Source organism: Arvicola amphibius, chromosome 1 (genome assembly GCF_903992535.2).
Source record: "Arvicola amphibius chromosome 1, mArvAmp1.2, whole genome shotgun sequence".
In the NCBI taxonomy this organism is placed as follows: Eukaryota; Metazoa; Chordata; class Mammalia; order Rodentia; family Cricetidae; genus Arvicola; species Arvicola amphibius.
Genome location: NC_052047.1, coordinates 1,982,903 through 2,002,480, shown reverse-complemented (window position 1 = coordinate 2,002,480; position 19,578 = coordinate 1,982,903). Strand labels below are relative to the sequence as shown.

The window sequence follows — 19,578 nt, the reverse complement described above, 5'->3', positions numbered from 1 at the left end:
ATGTACCTCTGAAAAATGTTTTAAGTCCAGTCACATATCGCCATTGCCTGCCACCACTAACTTAGATTACCATCAGTTTGCTTCAATTATTACAAAACAACCTATTGGCTTTCCATGTTCCTATTTTTTAATCTTCTAATTCTTTCTCTTCATTACAACCAGAATGTCCTTTATAAAACCCAACTCTGATCAGGCCATTGATTAAAGCACTTTAATGTTTCTAAATAATTTGAGGATAAAAAAAATAAATCTCTAAAATAACAAAATGGTTTGCATGATCTAATTCCTATTTACTTCTTCAGCCTTAAGGCTCACTATCTAAAATTAATTTCCAGACATACTATATTATTTCAGCCACTTGGAAGATCTCTTTGCTGCCACCAAATACCACAGAACTTTAAAATTTAGTCTATAGGCCTCCATCACGATCTTGGTGCCCTTTCTGTATCCTTGGATTATCTTTTCAACCTTGGTCACATCTATGAGGAGCCTTTCCTGGCTCATCAGACATGGGCTGAGCACACTTTTTACCTAAAATCACGTGTCTTACGCTTCCTTTACAGAAGCACTCATTACACTAGGGAAAGGCCTATTTGCTTATTTATATTCTTTGTTCAACTAGAAACTCAGTGATGACAGAGACCGAGTCTGCCCTACTTACCACTATAAACTTGGTTCTTTAGAAGATGGGAAGAAACAAGAGTATGGAAGAAATGTAGGAATGAAGGTGGGGAAAAGGAAAGAAGGGAGGGAGAGAAAACTTAAATTATTTTTGCTTTTTCATTTTTTGAGACAGGGTCTTTCTGTGTAGCCCTGGCTGTCCTGAAACTCACTGTGTAACCAGGCTGGCCTCAAACTCAAGAGATCCACCTGCCTCTGCCTCCCGAGTGCCGGGATTAAAGATGCGCACCACCAGCACCCAGGCCACAAAACTGTTTTCTCAGAAGACATGGTGATCACTTTACATCTCATGATTATTTCCCTGTCTTCTCTTTATTTAGCCTCACTGAACTCCGTCATTGTATGAAGCCTACACAAGGATTCCTCTTAGGATGTGATGACTTGGGCTTAAACGAAGTCTACTTGTGACTGCCCTACCAAGCAGGAGACGTTCGCTCTCTCATCACCTGGGAGGAAGGCTCTTTCTTGTTCATTCACAAACTTAAGGCCAAGAGTCCAAATTAACTTCAGAATTTCCAATCCATTCCCGTTTGAAGCCAAGACAGGGCAAGACTGTCTAGTTCCAACTGTGGCTGAACTAAGTCAAGCTCAGATTTCTCTTTGTAGACTAAGGTGGGGAAAGGGCTGGGCAGTTATCTTCCAAAAGTAGACTTATAGATCGATTATAATGATGAGATTCTAGTGAAGCCTACGATAAATAACTTTCAAAAACACCTCAGATTATCCACCCGCCTTCCTGGTGCAGAGCAAAGGACAGATGCCATTAGAGCTCACCTTGAGCCGTTTCACCGGAGGAAGAGAAGAGACAGCATCTCTGCTTTTTAAGTCAGACAAATATGAAGACATTGCTGACTCTTTAACTTCTGCCTTTTGTGGTACTCCGATTTTACCTATTAAAAGAGATTGTAGATTATCTTCTTTTGTTTTTGTTTTTAAAGTAAGGCAGGATCTTGTTATGCAGCCCATTCTGGTCTTCAACTCACAGCCCTCCTGCCTCCGCCTCCCAAGTATTGAACAATAGATTCGACCAACATGGTCAGTGCAATTTTAGAATTTTTGTATTACATTTTTAGTAGTATTTAAAAAAAAAACCCTAATTGTCTTTGAAACATGAAATTTAATGTCTACTTTTTTCCTGTTGTTCTCCCTACCACAAAGGAAAACTATTTGGAGAGTTTTAAATAGGAATGGTATAAATATCATGCATAGAAAATTAGCATATCATTATTATTAACTCAAGACATTTATTTTTAATTTATTTTATTCTTCATTATAAATGTGTGTATGTGTGCACATGAGTGCAGGTGCCCCTGGATGTCAGAAGAGGGACTGAAGTTGTAGACAGAGGTGGGTGATGGGAACTGAACACATCCTTTGCAAGAGCAGGAGGTAACCACTGGGCCATTCTCCACTCTATAGTCACTACAGACATTTCGATTCTGAAATAATCTTAACAGAACTCACAGCAGTCATGTGCACATGCATGTTTATTTTTACAATGATGGTTGCACTCTCGGTTCCCAGGTTTTTTGCAGGTAGCCATTCCTAAATTAATGTGAGAAAAATACATTTGTTATTACATATACTCTTACAAATTTAATACAAATACTTTCAGTTTATTCTTTTTTCTAGGTAGTGGCAAGAATACGACTTTTGTACTTGCCCACATATTAACGCCCGCAGTTTAAAAGGATATTCTAATAACACACTCCGTCGGCTCTCAGTTCCACTCCAGCTTCTCACATGGAGCATTTAGCCGCCCACAGCTGCTTTCACTTTTCTCTGATATAAGTACAACCAATGCAGCAGAATATCGGCAATAAATTTTATCCTCATGGAAGTAAGAATGAAGACAGGGATTTAAAACTTTGTTCCATACTCAAGGCTGAGCATTTGAAAACCAGCAAATCTCACAGCATTGTAATGGAATTCTGACTAGTTAGTAAAGAGGATATCATAAATATTTTTAAGTTATAAATAAGTGATTTAGAGACACAAAATTTTCTACAGGAATCCAAAGAAAGAAAAGACCACTTCCAGATTGGTGTCTCTAAACTGTAACAAATGTATCCAAATATAGAATTCATTAAAATATATGTATATGATATCCACTGATACGTGGGTGTTGTAGTTTCTTGCTGTGTTAGCAGCACTAGGGATTGAGCCCATGGTTGTGGATGCTAAACAGGCACTCTGTTGCCTGCGCTGGCCTTGAACTCCTGGCCTCAGTTCCCCAAACAGAGTTACAGCTGCCACGTTTGCTATGCTTTAAAGACATTTTTCTTGATCTTAGTTCTGACTAGTAACATTGGGAAAGGGAGACTATTTTAATTGTCCTCATAGAATAGACTGGATCTAGACATGGGAAGGGGACAAGGGGAAGATTTTCCAGACAGAGATCGCGGTACTCAAAGGCAGCAAACCACATGTAGTGGGAACTAACGCCTGCTTTTGCTGGAACACAATTTTATTTTTTAATTTTTTAATTTTTAATTTTTTTAGTACTTCAATTTTTATTTGAGTATTGACAAAACAACAACAATAACAAAACAGGACAAAATGGTAAGAAAAGAAGATCATAGCTGAATATATAATGTATGGATTTTGGTTTCATTTGAGAACAAAGATAATCCTTTTAGAAATGTATTGTTTTCAGATCACCATATTGAGTTGCTTACACAGGGAAATAAAAACCCTTCATGTAATAAACTTTGAATCCAAAGTCCTAAATCTCAATTGTAGTATTTCTGACTCATTTGTCACATTAAAATAAACCCTAAACATTTCGACTCAGAATTATTTTGGTGTTTGTTTGTTTGTTTGGTTGGTTGGTTGGTTTTTTTTTTTTTTTTTTTGCGATAAGGTCTCTATCTGCAGTCCTGGCTCACAGAGATCCACCTGCCTCTGCTTCCTGAGTGCTGGGATTAAAGGCATGCGCCACCACAGCCCGGTTCCCAGCCAGATTTTTTGTTGTTGTTGTTTGTTTGTTTGTTTTTTGTTTTTCGAGACAAGGTTTCTCTGTAACTTTGGAGCCTATCCTGGAACTAGTTCTTGTAGACCAGGCTGGCCTCAAACTCACAGAGATCCGCCTGTCTCTCAACCAGAATTTTTACGAACAAAAAAGAATCTTAACAACCATTCAGTTGCATTTTGTACAATCTCAAAATCTAAATTCAGGAAAATTAAAAATGACTCATAAAAGGCACTGAGGTTGGCAAAACCAGCGGTGTAGTTTTCGATTGGGATTAAGCACAGCAAGTATCTACAGAACACTACTGGCTGTGTGCAGGCCCGTGTGCCAGAGAGCAAGGTGGTTTTATACTCTCAGGGCTAGTGACAAGGAAAGTAAATGCAAGCAACTGAACCGGGTGGACAGTAATGCTCTTAAATGATTCTAAAGTATGAGATCTATCTGTCGTATAATCATGCTCAATGAAGTCTCAGGAAAAATATTAAGGCTAGGAAACTTCTACATTAGCTAATTATCATTACACTGACAACTAAGTAAAAGCATACGGAAGTTCTGAGAAATTCTTTTTCAGTTATTGCTGGTAATTTTCTATGATTACTGACAAGATTCCCAATGCCTTTAACAAGTTTGTAATCTAGCCATGTTTTGAGCACTGCTACTGAAGTGTGAGATAGTCAAGAACCCTTTGTTTCCCTGCCACCTGCTTCCTCACTGTGGAAACAACACACATTTTGTCACTGCAAAGCTGATACCACCCCAAGAGTGAGACAACACACAATCTTTCTCAGAAATGGGGTGTGCATACAGGTACCGCAGACCTGCTGCAACGCTGTGGTAGCCAGCCCCACGGAGAGCAGCACTTCACTTGCCTAGCAGCTGCCTTTATATTTTTGCTCTATTCCAAAACCAGAAGTTTCCTCCTGAAAAGTCTGCATCATTGCTACAGCCACACCTTCAAACAACATGGATCTGAGTTTGCGGGACACAAATTTTAGTCGACCTAGAAACACTGAACAGCTCTGAGGACCTTCCCAACCTTCCTCGGCCTTTTCATTTTCAGTGTAGTTGTTCGGTCGTTGTCAAGTCATGGAACAACTAGGTACTTGTAGCCTCAACAGCCTGGAACTAATGGATGAGGCTTCTCACTACACGGGCAGATAGATGTCTGGTCTCTGAGGACAGAGAAGGTCAGTATGCTAGGCACTGTTACGGTCTGGGTATAAAGGTCCCCCGAAGGTCCCGTATTGGTCTCTGACTGCTGAGTATAACCATTGCAACTGACTGATGCCTACAGGCTCTTACTTTCCCCAGTGAACTAATCCAGCGCCTTCATGGGAGGCAGGGGTCTGGCTCTATAAGCTTGCTGGAGGGATGACTGTGAAGGGCCTCTCTCTTCCCTGGCTCCCACTTGTGTTTTTCTTGCTCCAGATGCCATCAGGGGGGCAACCCTGCTCTACCACACCCTTACTCCATGGTGTGACACCCCACTACAAGGCACAGAATCACTGCAGCCGGCCCCGTGCACTAAAACCACTAAGCTGAAAGAAATCCTTCCTCTGTGAAGCCAGTCCAGGTGTCACAGAGATGGAGTCTCGTCCCTGTGACAGACAATGACAACCAGAGCACTCACTGCCTTTGGAGGACCCAGTCAGGTCACGGAAGCCACACGGGGTGACTCACAACTGCCTGCAGTTCTGGCTCCAAGAAGATTCAACACCTCCAGCCTCACGTGCACATACCAAACACAATGATATACACTCCTCTGAAACCAGAAGTGTGTTGTCTAGCTGAATGTAAATCCAATCAAATCCACAGCAAAGAACAACCATCACACACTGCTGCTGATAAAGTCATAATAATAATAATAGCAAATCCCTGGCATCTGAAAGTAGATAATCACACCATAGTGTTTGTTCTCAACTAAACCTGACTTTGAAAATACAAACAACACTCAGATAAAGTCATTCTGTAACCAAAGTGGAAAACAGGTAAGATGTCTGAAGTGAGAGATAAGAAAGAAGCACAAAAATAATGGAACATCCCCATCTTCTGGCTAATACAGATGACTACTAACTTTAAAAATATACTTTCAAAATAAAAAGAACAGGTGTGGTGGCGCACGCCTTTATTCACAGTACTTGGGAGGCAGAGGCAGGCATTTCTCTGTGAGTTCAAGGCCAGCTTGGTCTACAAAGCATGTTCCAGGAAACCGGGCTCCATATGAAACCCTGTCTTGAAAAACAAAACTCTGTGTGTGTGTGTGTGTGTGTGTGTGTGTGTGTGTGTGGTGTGTGTGTCAGAGGACAACTTGCCTGAGCTGGTTCTTTCCTGTCACGTGGGTCCTCAGGCATGGCAGCAAGCACTTTTACCCATTGAGCCATCTCTCCTGACCCTCATGGTCTTTTGAATGCTGTGATTATGCCTCATTAATAGATTTTCTTTCATCCGTCCTAACAGGAAGTGCTGGTTTTTTTTTTTTTTTTTTTTTGGATGAGCAGACTTACACCTTATAGTAGGTCTCAAAATTTTTCTCTATTTTTTCCTCTGATTTTTTTGTTCTCTCTTACTTGGCTGTAGGCTCCTAGGTGTCTCTTGGTCTATTTCCTTGGTCTCTGTTTTGCTTTCAGTTAGGTTGTACTTTGCCTCCGGTGTGTACCTCTAATCACAGATTTGACTTCTCTGTGCCTATCCTTATTCTAAGGTTGCTATTTTAATATTAAATCCGCTAATTATGGGATTATCCTATGGCTCTCTCACCACTTTTGTCTACTCTGGGATTGCTATGTTCTGTGTTTTCCTCCACTATCTGATCGTCCTCGGCTGTCTTCCTCCTGCATATCCACTGCGCATGTGAGAACCTAACCCATAGCAGATGCAGGGTCCATGCTCAAACTGTGGGCTTAACACCTAGACAATAGGGAGACTTCCGGAGCCTTGTCTACCAGCCGTTCCACCTCCTGAATTACATTAGCAGTGTTGATTCTCTCCCAAAGGGTTCATTTAATTCACTTAGAGAAAGATGCGATGACCATGAGGAAATGCCTTATAAATGTTTTTGTCATAAATCGAGACATTTGCAAGCTGCATTTTGTAACACTGCCACAAGATGGTGCACCAGGACAGTGTATGTGCCTGTGATCCCCCTCAGCAGAAATTAACTGGGTCTAGAAGCCTGACTGGAATTCCACGAGCTCCCCAGTATTTCAAGACAGGTTTGCAAGGTCTTGTCAGGAGTGAGGAGATTATGCTCTATCTATTGATGATACAATCTTGTAGATATCTGTTAAGCCCTGTTAACTGGTGATATAATTTGTTTTACGTTCATTTGCTGTGTCTTAGTGTGAAAAGCCTCTCTAGATATGAGAGTGAGTTATTGAAGTCTCCTACTGTTATTGTGTCAGGACCGATGTGACCTTTGATGTTGTTATTGTTTATTTCCTGGAACTGTGGGTTCCAAGACCCAGTACATAAATATTTGCAATGGTTTTATCCTTTTGGTGAATGGTTCCCTTTATTAATATGTGGTTAATATTTTTTCTGAATAGTTTTGAAGTCTGCTTATCAGATGGGAATCACTAATCCAGCCTGTTTGTGGTTTCTACTTGCTTGATAAGTTTATTTCTAACCTTTGACTCTAAATATTTGGTTGTCTTTTCTAGTTATGTGAGTTTCTTGGGTGACAAGAGATAATTGGGTCTTCTTTTGTTTTGTTTTGTGTTTATTTAGTCTTTGTGGTGGCTAATCTTGGCTGTCAACTTGATATTCCTGAGATGAGAGAATCTCAGTTGAGGAACTGTCTCTCTCTGAGTGGACTGTGGGAGTGTCAGTGGGGAGATTTTCTTGATTTCTAATTGATATGAGAGGGCCCAACCCACTGTGGGCTTAGGCAGGTGGGTCTGAGCTATATAAAAAAAAAAAAACGTAAAAAGAAAAAGTAGCTGAGTGGTAATCTAGGAGACAAGGCAGTGATCAGAGTTCCTCTATGGCCTTTGCTTTAGTTCCTGTCTATAGGTTCCTGTCTCAAGTTTCTGCTTGCTTCCCCTAGATGATGACCCATAACACGTAAATTGACTGCTTTTGGTTGGCATTTTATCACAGCAACAGGAAGCAAAGGAGGACAGGCTGTGTCTTTTCATTGGTAAGTGAAGGGCATTTTCATTCAAGGTGCTGATGATAGTTTCTGCTGTTTTGATTCTTTCATTTCTATAATTTAAATTTTTTATTTATGTGCACTGGTGTTTCACCTGCAAGTATATCTGTGTGCGGGTGTCAGGTATGCTGGAACTGGAGTCACAGATAGTTCGGAGCTGCCCTGTGGGTGCTGGGAATTGAACCCAGGTCCTCTGGAAGAGCAGTCAGTGATCTTAACCACAGTCATCTCTCCAGCCCTACAAGTTACTTTAAAGACTTCAAATTAGCGAAGGGTTTGCTATTATTGATGAGTTTATTGGTTGTTGCTATTACTAATGAGCCTATTGTTGCTATTACTGATTAGTCTACTGTTGTTATTACTAATGAGTCTATTGTTGCTATTACTGATGAGTCTATTATTGCTGTTACTAATGAGTCTATTGTTATTGCTGATGAATTTGTTATTACTAATGAGTCTATTGTTGCTATTACTGATGAGTCTATTATTGTTATTACTAATGAGCATATTGTTGTTATTACTGATGAGACTATTGTTATTACTAATGAGTATATTGCTGTTATTACTGATGAGTCTATTGGTTGTCACTCTTGTTCACTGATTTATTGGTAACTCTTCTTTCTCTCCTGGTAGCACTGGATGCTTGATAATTTGCTGTGTTAGACAATATTCATTTCCTCCCAGCTTCCCGGTGCTCATCTGTGCTAAGTGTATTCTTTCCTATGTTCTAGTGGGTGACACTGTCCTTCTTATTTCTCTGTATATATTGTTCTTTTAAGGATTTTCTGTATTTCTGACTTAGCATGAATTGCTTTAGCTTGTGTTTGTCTTGAAATATTCCCATTCCTCCTCAATGCGAACAGAGTACTTTGGAGAGTACAGCAGTCTTGACAGTTGATATTTACTTCCAGGGCTTGAAAGGTATCATTTATGTTTCCTAGCTCAGGGTTGCTGAAGAGAGATCTAAATGCTATTCTGATCTTTTTGTCTCTTTGCCCACAGCCTTGCAGCTTTTAGTATTGTTTGCTTTTTACTTTTGACATCTTGACTATGATAAATCATAGGAAGGTTCTTTTCTGATCAAATCTATTTGGGGTTCCAAATGCTTCCTTTAAGCATCTCTTCCTTTTTGTAGCCTTAAATTCTCACCCATGATTTCATTAATAGATTGTCTAAATTATTTATGACATCATATATCCTGAGAATTCTAAGGTTTGGTCTGCTTAATGTATCGCATGTTTTATACAAGTTTTTGGTCATATTCATTAATTTCCCCACTCTACATATGCCTGTATGTTACTGTTCCAGCCTTGCTCTCCACCCCTGTGTGTTACTGTTCCAGCCTTGCTCCCCACCCCTGTGTGTTACTGTTCCAGCCTTGCTCTCCACCCGTGTGTTACTCTTCCAGCCTTGCTCCCCACCCCTGTGTGTTACTGTTCCAGCCTTGCTCTCCATCCCTGTGTGTTACTGTTCCAGCCTTGCTCTTCATCCCTGTGTGTTACTGTTCCAGCCTTGCTCTCCATCCCTGTGTGTTATTCTTCCAGCCTTGCTCTCCATCCCTGTGTGTTACTGTTCCAGCCTTGCTCTCCACCCCTGTGTGTTACTGTTCCAGCCTTGCTCTCCATCCCTGTGTGTTACTGTTCCAGCCTTGCTCTCCATCCCTGTGTGTTACTCTTCCAGCCTTGCTCTCCATCCCTGTATGTTACTGTTCCAGCCTTGCTCTCCATCCCTGTGTGTTACTGTTCCAGCCTTGCTCTCCATCCCTGTGTGTTATTCTTCCAGCCTTGCTCTCCATCCCTGTGTGTTACTGTTCCAGCCTTGCTCTCCACCCCTGTGTGTTACTGTTCCAGCCTTGCTCTCCATCCCTGTGTGTTACTGTTCCAGCCTTGCTCTCCATCCCTGTGTGTTACTCTCCCGGCCTTGCTCTCTACCCCTGGAGCTGCTCTTTGGTTTCTGTGCTGTTGCTGTTGTTGTTTTTCCTTTCACTTCCAGAATTTGAGTTTTTTGTTGTTTTCTTTTGTTTTTAAGCATCTCAATTTTTGTGGTAATTCCCATAATTACACTCCACGTAATTATTAAAAATTAAAAGTTTTCACGACATTATTGATTCTTTTATCTACTTTTTGATAACTTTGTTGTCTAAATGTTAAACTTATTTTAACATTCTTGGCAGGGTCCTAAATTAAATTCCTCATCTGTTTGAGTTGTAGCCGCTGGCCTTCAGTTCTTCATCTCCCTTGTCAGGTACTGAGAGGCCAGTCAGCTTGTAGGGTGTTAGAAGGGAAGCTATCTCACATTTTTACGTTTTCTTTGTTTTGCTTTGCATATCTTCTGGAGTATGTATGTCCTCCTGTTTGCAGTCCCCCCTTCTTTTTTTGGCGCGACTGTTCCTGGTTGGCTGTCTTCACTTGGGTGGTGTTCAGGAGCACTGACTACAGCTAACAGTTGTGATGTTTGCAGAGGTCCCAGTGTTAGCTCAGGGCTGCCCACTGGGACAGAGCACCATGTCCCACTGCAGACTCCTGCGATTCGCGTAGCTGCTCCTGTCGTGGTGCAGTCAAACACCTGCTAAAATGACTAGCTGCGAGCCGAAAGTGTCCAGAGTTTGCACACCTAGGTCATAGCAAGATGACAGACACAGTCCTTAGATGGCCGTGAGACAGTAATTTGAACACTGACGAAGTAATGGATGGCATTAACTTTTATGTGTAAAAGATAGCTTTAAAAATTGTTACCATTTACAAATTTTCACTGAAACATTTACATGGGAATGGTGTGCGATCTGTACTGGCTTCAGATTACAAAGGTACAAACTGAAACAAGACATTAGGTGCACAGTAAAGCTATGAGCTGACTCTTGTTTAAGGTGGCTATTGAGTATCTAGGAGTTCACTGCACACTTTATGTATGTTTAAAATTACTCCTGATAAAAAGCTAAATTCATTTTCGCTCTGGTCTGCTTCATCAAGTCTGAGGACTCCCACACACCACCATCCTCCCCAGAGAATGACCCAAAAGTGAAATACACATGAAAATGGATAATGCATATAAAAACTAATCAAATAGTTTGTTGCCCAACTAACATCTCAATTTGAAAAATATTAATCGTAAGAGATAATTACTACTGTATACTATTAGTATGTTGTTATTATCTGAAGCCTAGATACGCAGTTCCAGAGACCAGAAATTGAGAGTCACCCTGTGGTACCACTCCTCCAGGCCACACTGATGTCACGGAAAGCAGAAATGAATAATGCTGCTTACCTTCACTGCACACTGCTGCAGCAGCTCTGTTTGAGTGCTTAGGATGAGAAATGTCTGTTTCTAACCTTCCTTGCATAACTGTTTGATTTACACACCTCCTGGGGCCTAAATAAAAGACTGTAAATTTCTGCTGAATATCAAGACCAACTAGAAAGAGAAAAAGATGCATGAAAATACTTATTAAAATCATATTAAGTCTTTAAATAAGGTTATTTATTTCAATTTATATCCCTTATTATTGTAGCACTAGAGTAAGAAGTACAGAAAATTTAAATGTTTTTGAAAAGATTAAAATATGATAATGAAAATATGTACATTTATCTTAACATTTTTTAAAATGCTATAATTGAAATTTAATTATATTAGAAAACAAAGGTCTTTAAGTGAATAAAGAAAATTGAATTATGTTATCTAAGTATATGAAATTTCCCTTAATGTTTATTCACAGTAAGTATATTATTTTTATTATTTTTCTGTATCGGCTAGCATAAAGGAAATAATTTTAAATGCTGTCACATTTTTGTGTTGATATCTTCATTAAGTCAATTAACTTACCATAATCAGAACTAATTAGATTAATGCTAAGATCTTCAGATATAAGAGCTCTCTTCACATCAATTTTTTTAGCCCAATTTCCATTTTTTAACAAAACAGAATCCCTGAAAAACAGTAATGTAAACTTTAACACGATGCAAACTCTAAATGAACTAATCCACTGATTTCAAGGATGAGCTCTTCCTAGGACAGATCTGCAGTAGTAGTAAGACTACTGGGAACTTTCACCAAATTGTGAGGAGGAAGAATTAAGTGTCAATGGAGATCTGTCTGTTTGTTTGTTGTGCACTCCTCAAACAGAATGACCTGGAAGTGTGGATCCTCTTGCATTCTCCCCTTCCACCAGCTGGGATTACAGGCATAAGCTACACCTGACAATGGAGCTAATTGTTTAACAGTAGTTGATCCCAAGCTGCACCGACTCATTTGAGGCCAAACAAAAATACACAGTTGTTATTAATAAGACACGAGTTGCTTCTTCAATGTGATTGTGCATAAGTTATATTTATTTGTGAGAAACAACTTCAACAATCTTTTAAATTGAATTTGAAATAGTTTATATCTAATATTGACACAGACAAGAAAAAAATTAGTGAGTTTAATTCATTCTCGTAGTCCCCAGGATTAAGGATTTGTACAAAGTGTGTTCTCTCTAAGTGTGCGAGGCTGGTTGTGGGAGAGCAGTGACTGAGAAGAGCATCCTACTGCTCAGCCCCTTAGAAATCTTCATGGATCCTCCTGCATCCTGACAGCTAGCGGATTCCAGTCCTAGAGGCTCTGCCATTCCTAACTTAGCACTGTAGTGATACAGTGAGCTCAGGCAGGGCCAATCTGGACTTTATTATCAACTAGCTACAGTTTCTTCCTCTACAAAATGTGAAGTATGATAGCACCTATCTCATACAAATATTAAGTAAATCACCATTTGTGGCCTACTAAGTACTAAAACAGGATTAGCGATGACAGAAACTGACATCTTGAGATTTACCTATGGCATTGTGAGGGAAAAATAATATTTAGAAAATGCTGAAGTAAAAATTACAAAAGGCCCACTACAGGAACTAAGTATAATGAGGGGATTTTCCCGATGTGGCTGATCTGAATGTCTGCATCTTACAATGGAGTTACAGGAGCTTTTTACATGTTAATCTGGAGATAGAATCTACAGATAGAGGTTATATTCGGAGTTAAGTAGAAGATTGTATTCAAAGAGGAATCAGGCCATAAAAAGAAAAGAACAGCAAATCAGAAAGGCCCCAGAGGGCATCTGTTCTCTTGTTACCAATCCCTCCATGGTGACACATTTTATAATTTCTTCATCTAGTTCCAAATAGAGACCTAAAGTTAGTGTTGACCCTCCTCCACAGACAAGTGGAACACTTGCCATTCTTACATCAGGGAACTGTAATTTAATTGATTATGTGATGATCTAATTATTGTATCTTACAGTAAAAGTTTCATGTCCAATATACTTAAAAATAAAATCAATTAAGCATTTCATAATCACTCACATAATTTTGTGCTTAAAAACGACTTGATTATCTGCATCGCCTATGATTAAGGTGGCGTAGTGAGAGTCTGGTGCTGTTCTTTTGGTCTGTAGCTGCTCAAAGTTTCTCAACACAACAGTCACCAATATCTCGGCCTTGGTGTCACTGTATCTAGAAATCTTCAAAAAAAATAACAAGTATAAAAAAACTTTAAAATAATCTTACTATTCATACACAGCTTCAATTTTAGCCATGGAAAACTTTACTTTTAAGGAGACAGAATATTTATGAAAGAGAATATTCACCTGCTCCACTTCAAGTTCATACTTTGGTAGATACATCACAGCTTCTTTTATCTGGGTTCCGAAAGGCGGAAGTCTACTTAAAATCTAAACATATTTATATCATTATATTCTTACCACAAACACTTAAAACTTTTATTGAAATATCTCTTAGAACTCACAGGCTTAATCAGGTTTGTCACCCACCCCAAACACCTGCAATTGAAATGTTTACAATGAAGAAGAAAATATTTGTGTGTGTGATGTATATGGTCATGGATGTAGCACCAAGAGTCTGTGCAGTGTGAGAAGAGCAGAGGTCAGCACTGGATATCTCTGCACTGCTCACCACCTTTGTCTCAGGAGGCCTGGTGCCTACTGACTCCTCCAGACACATGACCAGCAAGATCAGACTGCCCTGTTTTCACCTCCTAGTGCTGGAGTTACAGGTGTGTGCTCCTAGGTCCAGTTTCTGACATGGGTACTGAGCTCTGTCTGGACTTGGATCTTCGGGCCTGTGTACATGTACGTCACTGACAGAGTCATCGCCCAAACAAATACATTTAATAGAAATAAAGACATACACATTGGGTTATGGAATAGAATAACAGAATCCAGTAACACTAGAAACAGAGAATACTACATACCAGTTCAATTTCTCTTGCATTTGCTTCTTCTATTTTTTTAAAGGAAGTCAAACCTGCATTTACCATGGTATTTGACAATGATATGCCTGTGGAAAATTAACCAAAGAGTGATTTTAAGCCATTTTAAATGAAATAGAAACTTCAGCAACTACATGAATAAAAACTTTAGCTAGGTATGTACTCTGGTAGAGCAGTTACCTAGAATATATAAGACCCCAGTGTCAATCCCCAGGGCTGCAAAAATTAACTGTTAAGTAATCCCTTTAAAAACATTAAGTCAAGACCTGTCCTGGGTGCATGACCTGGCTTTGTGGAGCCCTTTCCCTGTGGTGGGATACCTTGCTCAGCTCTGATACAAGGGGAAGGGGCTAGATCCTGCCTCTACCTGGTGTACAGACTTTATTTGCTCCCCAAGGGAGCCCTTACCTTCTCTGAGGAGTGGATGGGGGTGGGATGGGAGGATGTGGGGAGGGGTAGGGGAAGGGGAGGGAGGTGATATTATGCAAAATTTTTAAAATTTAAATAAAAAATATTTTTAAAACATTCAGTCAAATATCTAACAGCTGTGGTTTGTGTACTGTTGAGTGTGTCCTCCAAAGGACCATGTGCTGAAATTACAGTTTATGTCCCTGCATATCAGAATCAATGTCAACTCTGCGTCTGGAGCTGAATTTTCTTAACTGTATGACTTGACCTAGGCTGAGCGCCTCCACCTGATTTCCTGTTCCTCGCTCTTACTGAGTATTCTTCGGTCACATTTCCTTTACTCCGCTCCTTATACACATCAAGTCCATGTTACTTTTGACTACTTCATTTGTTTATACTTTCAGAACCTATAATTTTAAATTCATGTTTTATGATAACTTTACGCGAATCCTATTTAAAGGGTACTTTAAGAGTTGTGTGATTCCACCAACCCCGCAACAGTCAAAGATTTGATCTCCAAAATATATAAAGAGCTCAAGAAACTAGACTTTAAAATGCTAATTAACCCAATTAAAAAATGGGGTACTGATCTGAACAGAGAATTCTCAACTGAAGAAATTCAAATGGCCAAAAGACACTTAAGGTCATGCTCAACCTCCTTAGCTATCAGGGACATGCAAATCAAAACAACTTTGAGATACCATCTTACACCTGTCAGATTGGCTAAAATCAAAAACACTAATGATAGCCTTTGCTGGAGAGGATGTGGAGTAACGGGAACACTCATCCATTGCTGGTGAGAATGCAAACTTGTGCAACCACTTTGGAAATCAGTGTGGCGGTTTCTCAGGAAATTTGGGATCAACCTACCCCAGGATCCAGCAATACCACTCCTAGGAATATACCCAAGAGATGCCCTATCATACTACAAAAGCATTTGTTCAACTATGTTCGTAGCAGCATTATTTGTAATAGCCAGAACCTGGAAACAACCTAGATGCCCCTCAATGGAAGAATGGATAAAGTGTGGAATATATACGCATTAGAGTACTACTCAGCAGTAAAAAACAATAACATCTTGAAATTTGCATGCAAATGGATGGAAATAGAAAACACCATCCTGAGTGAGGTAACCCAGACCCAAAAAGATGAATATGGTATGTACTCATTAATTAGTGGATTCTAGCCATAGAATTGAGCCTATATTTCATGATCCTAGAGAAGCTAGATAGGAAGGTAAACCCAAAGAAAAACATGTAGTTATCCTCCTGGATATTGGAAGTAGACAAGATTGCCAGGCAAAAATTGAGAGCTTGGGGGTGGGGCAGGATGGGGTTGAGGGGAGAAGGGGAGAGAGAAGTAAGAAGGGGAGGATGGGGAGAGCTTGGGGGAATGGGACAGTTGGGATGGAGGAAGAGTGGATATGGAATCAGGGAAATATATATTTTAATTAAGGGAGCCATTTGAAGGTAGGCAAGAGATTGGACTCTAGAGAGATTCCCAGGTGTCCAAGATGTCCCCAGCTTGCTCCTTGAGCAGCTGAGGAGAGGGTGCCTGAACTGGCCCTTTACTATAGCCACACTGATGATTATCTTGCATATCACCATAGACCCTTCATCTGACGTTGGATGGAGATAGAGACAGAGACCCATACTGGAGCACTGGACTGAGCTCCCAAGGTCCAAATGAGGAGCAGAAGGAGGGAGAACATGAGCAAGAAAGTCAGGACCGCGAGGGGTGCGCCCATTCACCGAGACAATGGGACTGATCTAATGGGAGCTCACCAAGGTCAGCTGGACTGGGACTGATGGAGCATGTGATCAAACCGGACTCTCTGAATGTGGCTGACGAGGAGGGCTGACTGAGAAGCCAAGGACAATGGCACTGGGTTTTGATTCTACTGTATGTACTGGCTTTGTGGGAACCTAGTCTGTTTGGATCCTCACCTTCCTAGACCTGGATGGATGGGGGAGGAACTTGGACTTCCCACAGGGCAGGGATCCCTGACTGCTCCTTGGACTGGATAGGGAGAGGGAGGAAAGATGGGGGGAGGGGAAAGGAAATGGGAGGAGGGAGATGAAAATATGTAAAATTATATAATTTAATTAAAAAAAGAGTTGTGTGATTCCAAACAAGGCCTACTTATCTAAGCACACATCATTGCTGAAGGTGTGACAGACAGCTCATTCCTTACTCTAACTTTTTCAGTCACTTTCTAGTATAAGCAACCCACTTGGCTGCTCACAACCACCTGTAATCCCATCCCCTCCAGGGGGGCACTGAATGCATGTGGTACACAGGCATACATGCAAGCAAAACACTCCCAACGTACAAAATAACAAAATAAAACAAACACCGCCTAGGAAACACATCTACGGGCATGTTCACGAGGGTAACTCCAGAGAGGGTCAGCTGAAGAGGGAAGACCCCCTCTGAATGCAGTGGGTCTGTCACCACGCCCAGAGTCCTGAACTGAATGAAAAGGGAGAAAAGCCAGCAACCCTGACTGCAGACGCAGTGTGAGTAGCCACACCGCATTCTGCGGCTGTGATCTGCCCCAATGATGGAGTTTATCCCATCAATCCATGAGCCTGAGCAATGTCCTCCTTTCTGGTGACGTCTGTTTTCGTCTTACTCTCGGCAGCTAACGCCGCCACTGTCCCAGTTCTGTCAGTAAGTGGAACTTGCAGAGCATGGTGGCTCACTAATCCCGGCAGCAGAGGCGGGCAGATTCTGTGAGTTAGAGGCCAGCCTGGTCTATGTAGCTGGAGCTTTATAGTAAGACCTTGTTTCAAAAAGAAAAAAAAACGCGGGAATAAAAAAAAAATCAGTTGGAGATCTCGTTCAAATAGCAAAGCTGTGGTTGGGATCGGTCTGTGGTTAAGAGCAAGTAAGTACTGCTCTTCCGAAGACCTGTGCCTGGTTCCCAGCGCCCATGGCCGAAAGCTCACAGTGCCTGTAACTCCAGCTCTAGAATATCTGGCACTCTCTTCTGTAATAATTGCGGGTACCTATGCATACATTAAAATATAAAGAAAAAGCTGGGCGGTGGTGGCGCACGCCTTTAATCCCAGCACTCGGGAGGTAGAGGCAGGCGGATCTCTGTGAGTTCGAGGCCAGCCTGGTCTACAAGAGCTAGTTCCAGGACAGGCTCCAAAGCCACAGAGAAACCCTGTCTCGAAAAACCAGAAAAAAAAAGAAAAAAATATAAAGAAAATAAATATTATTTTTTTTAAAAAGTCTTGTGATAGCGAACGCTTGTAATTCCAACCCTCAAGAGACTGAGCCAGAAGGATCACAAATTCCCAAAAGCAGTCTTAACTACACAGTCAATCCTATAGCAAAAACAACAGGACAGGGGTTAGGGTTGTGGCTCAGTGGTAGATTGCAGCTTGTGCCCTTGGTCTGATCTTTGCTCCCCGCCTTTGGCACCCCACCCCAGGCAGAAAAACCAAACCAACTGAATTAAAATTCCTAAAGATCCATCGCATAATACTTTGTTTAGTTAGGTTTTTGTTTTGTTTTGTTTATTGGGGTTTTCCTGAAACTTCCTCCATGAATCAGGATGCCTCAGACTCAGAGAACTGCCTGTTTCTGCCAACGTGATAGGGTTAGGGCATGCACCACAATGTCCAGCTCTTTGGTTGGTTCTGAGACAGGGGTCTCACGAATTAACAGTCCAGGCCATCCTGAAGCTTACTTATAACCCGTGCTGGCCTTGAACTCCTGTACCCTTGGCCATGCTTACAGGAGTGCACTACCACACCCAGCTTCCATTATATGATTTCCATTCTTAATCTTCCCAAGACACATATAAAATCACAAAACCAATGAGGCTGTCAATCTTGGAATAATAACTCTTTTTAAAATATTACTTATTTAGGAAGTAGGGTCACAAAGTCAAGGTAAGAAACTGGGAAACAGCAGAATTCTTCAGTCTGATCCAGCTTTTCTGAGAGCACATTGTAGCATTTTACAGCGCACCCTACACTGGGTTCTAACAGAAAGTCAGGAGTAACCTCCTGTCTGCAGAAACGCTAAGATGGGCACTAATATCCTGCTGTTACTGAAAACAGAAAAAAAATCAAATAAATGGCATAATTTTCTAGACTACACAAGACCTGGGTTTGATCTTGAAAGTTTTGTATCTTGTCACTAAGGACACAGTAAATTATTACTCAGAAGTGAGAGATAATGTCATATATTACTTAATCATTAAAACATAGTGCACTGTCAACAGAACAAGATTAGATTTCTCATGTATTTTTGCATCTAATTAGTTCTTTCCTCTCTCTCTCTCTCTCTCTCTCTCTCTCTCTCTCTCTCTCTCTCTCTCTCTCTCTCTCTCTCTCTCTCTCTCTTTTGGTTTTTCAAGACAGGGTTTTTCTGTATAGCTTTGTCTGTCCTGGAACTCACTGAGATCCACATGCCTGTGCTGTGATTAAAGGCCTGCACGGCCGCCCAGCATAATTGACTGTTTTGCATTCGTTTATTTGTGTGTGTGTGTGTGTGTATGTGTGTGTGTGTGTGAGAGAGAGGGAGAGAAAGAGAGAGAGAGAGAGAGAGAGAGAGAGAGAGAGAGAGAGAGAGAGAGAGAGAGAGAAACACAGAGGCGGGGGCAGAGGAGCAGGCTCTCCTTGCACCATGAGGTCTGGAGGACGGCACTCGCTCAGGTTGCCAGGCTCGGGAACAAGCACCTTTGCCCGCAGAACCATCTCACCAGCTCTCATTGGTAATCATTTAAGCAAGAACAAATAATGTTCTAGTTTTCAAATATAAGCACAGTGCTTTATACGGGTATGTTTTCCTTAAGTTCTATAACCATCATAAAATAATATTAATAGTAAAATATAGAAGAAACCACAGACAATGACAAACAGCCTGTCTGCCTTGAGTACCTACCGATTTTATCCAGCTGTTTAGATACATGTCGAGAGTTTTCCCAAAGCTTACACTTAAAGCATTTAGCTAAAATCACACTGTTTAAAAGCACAGCAAACTTCTTTTCCTGGGAAGTCACAAAATCTGACAACCCTAAAAAAAAATTTCCAATATTAAATATACTATATTAATTTACTGAGGAAAATGAAAATCCATTAATGATCGAACATAC

The 19,578-nt window shown here is 40.8% G+C and overlaps 1 protein-coding gene across 8 annotated transcripts in view; it reads right to left on the bottom strand.

The window, feature by feature from the left end:
• Window positions 1-19,578, bottom strand: part of Hfm1 (helicase for meiosis 1) — an 83,463-nt gene that overhangs the window by 14,919 nt on the left and 48,966 nt on the right. For all 8 annotated transcript variants that reach the window (XR_005286298.1, XR_005286299.1, XM_038338010.1 and 5 more), the window contains 8 exons: window positions 19,368-19,499; window positions 14,040-14,125; window positions 13,417-13,500; window positions 13,133-13,290; window positions 11,622-11,725; window positions 11,067-11,213; window positions 2,146-2,226; window positions 1,456-1,571 (listed from right to left, as the gene is read on the bottom strand). Coding sequence is in view for 6 of the 8 variants with exons in the window: in XM_038338010.1 (XP_038193938.1) it covers window positions 1,456-1,571; window positions 2,146-2,226; window positions 11,067-11,213; window positions 11,622-11,725; window positions 13,133-13,290; window positions 13,417-13,500; window positions 14,040-14,125; window positions 19,368-19,499 (908 nt within the window). In the remaining 2 variants the exon portion in view is untranslated. The remainder of the gene's footprint in view (window positions 1-1,455; window positions 1,572-2,145; window positions 2,227-11,066; window positions 11,214-11,621; window positions 11,726-13,132; window positions 13,291-13,416; window positions 13,501-14,039; window positions 14,126-19,367; window positions 19,500-19,578) is intronic.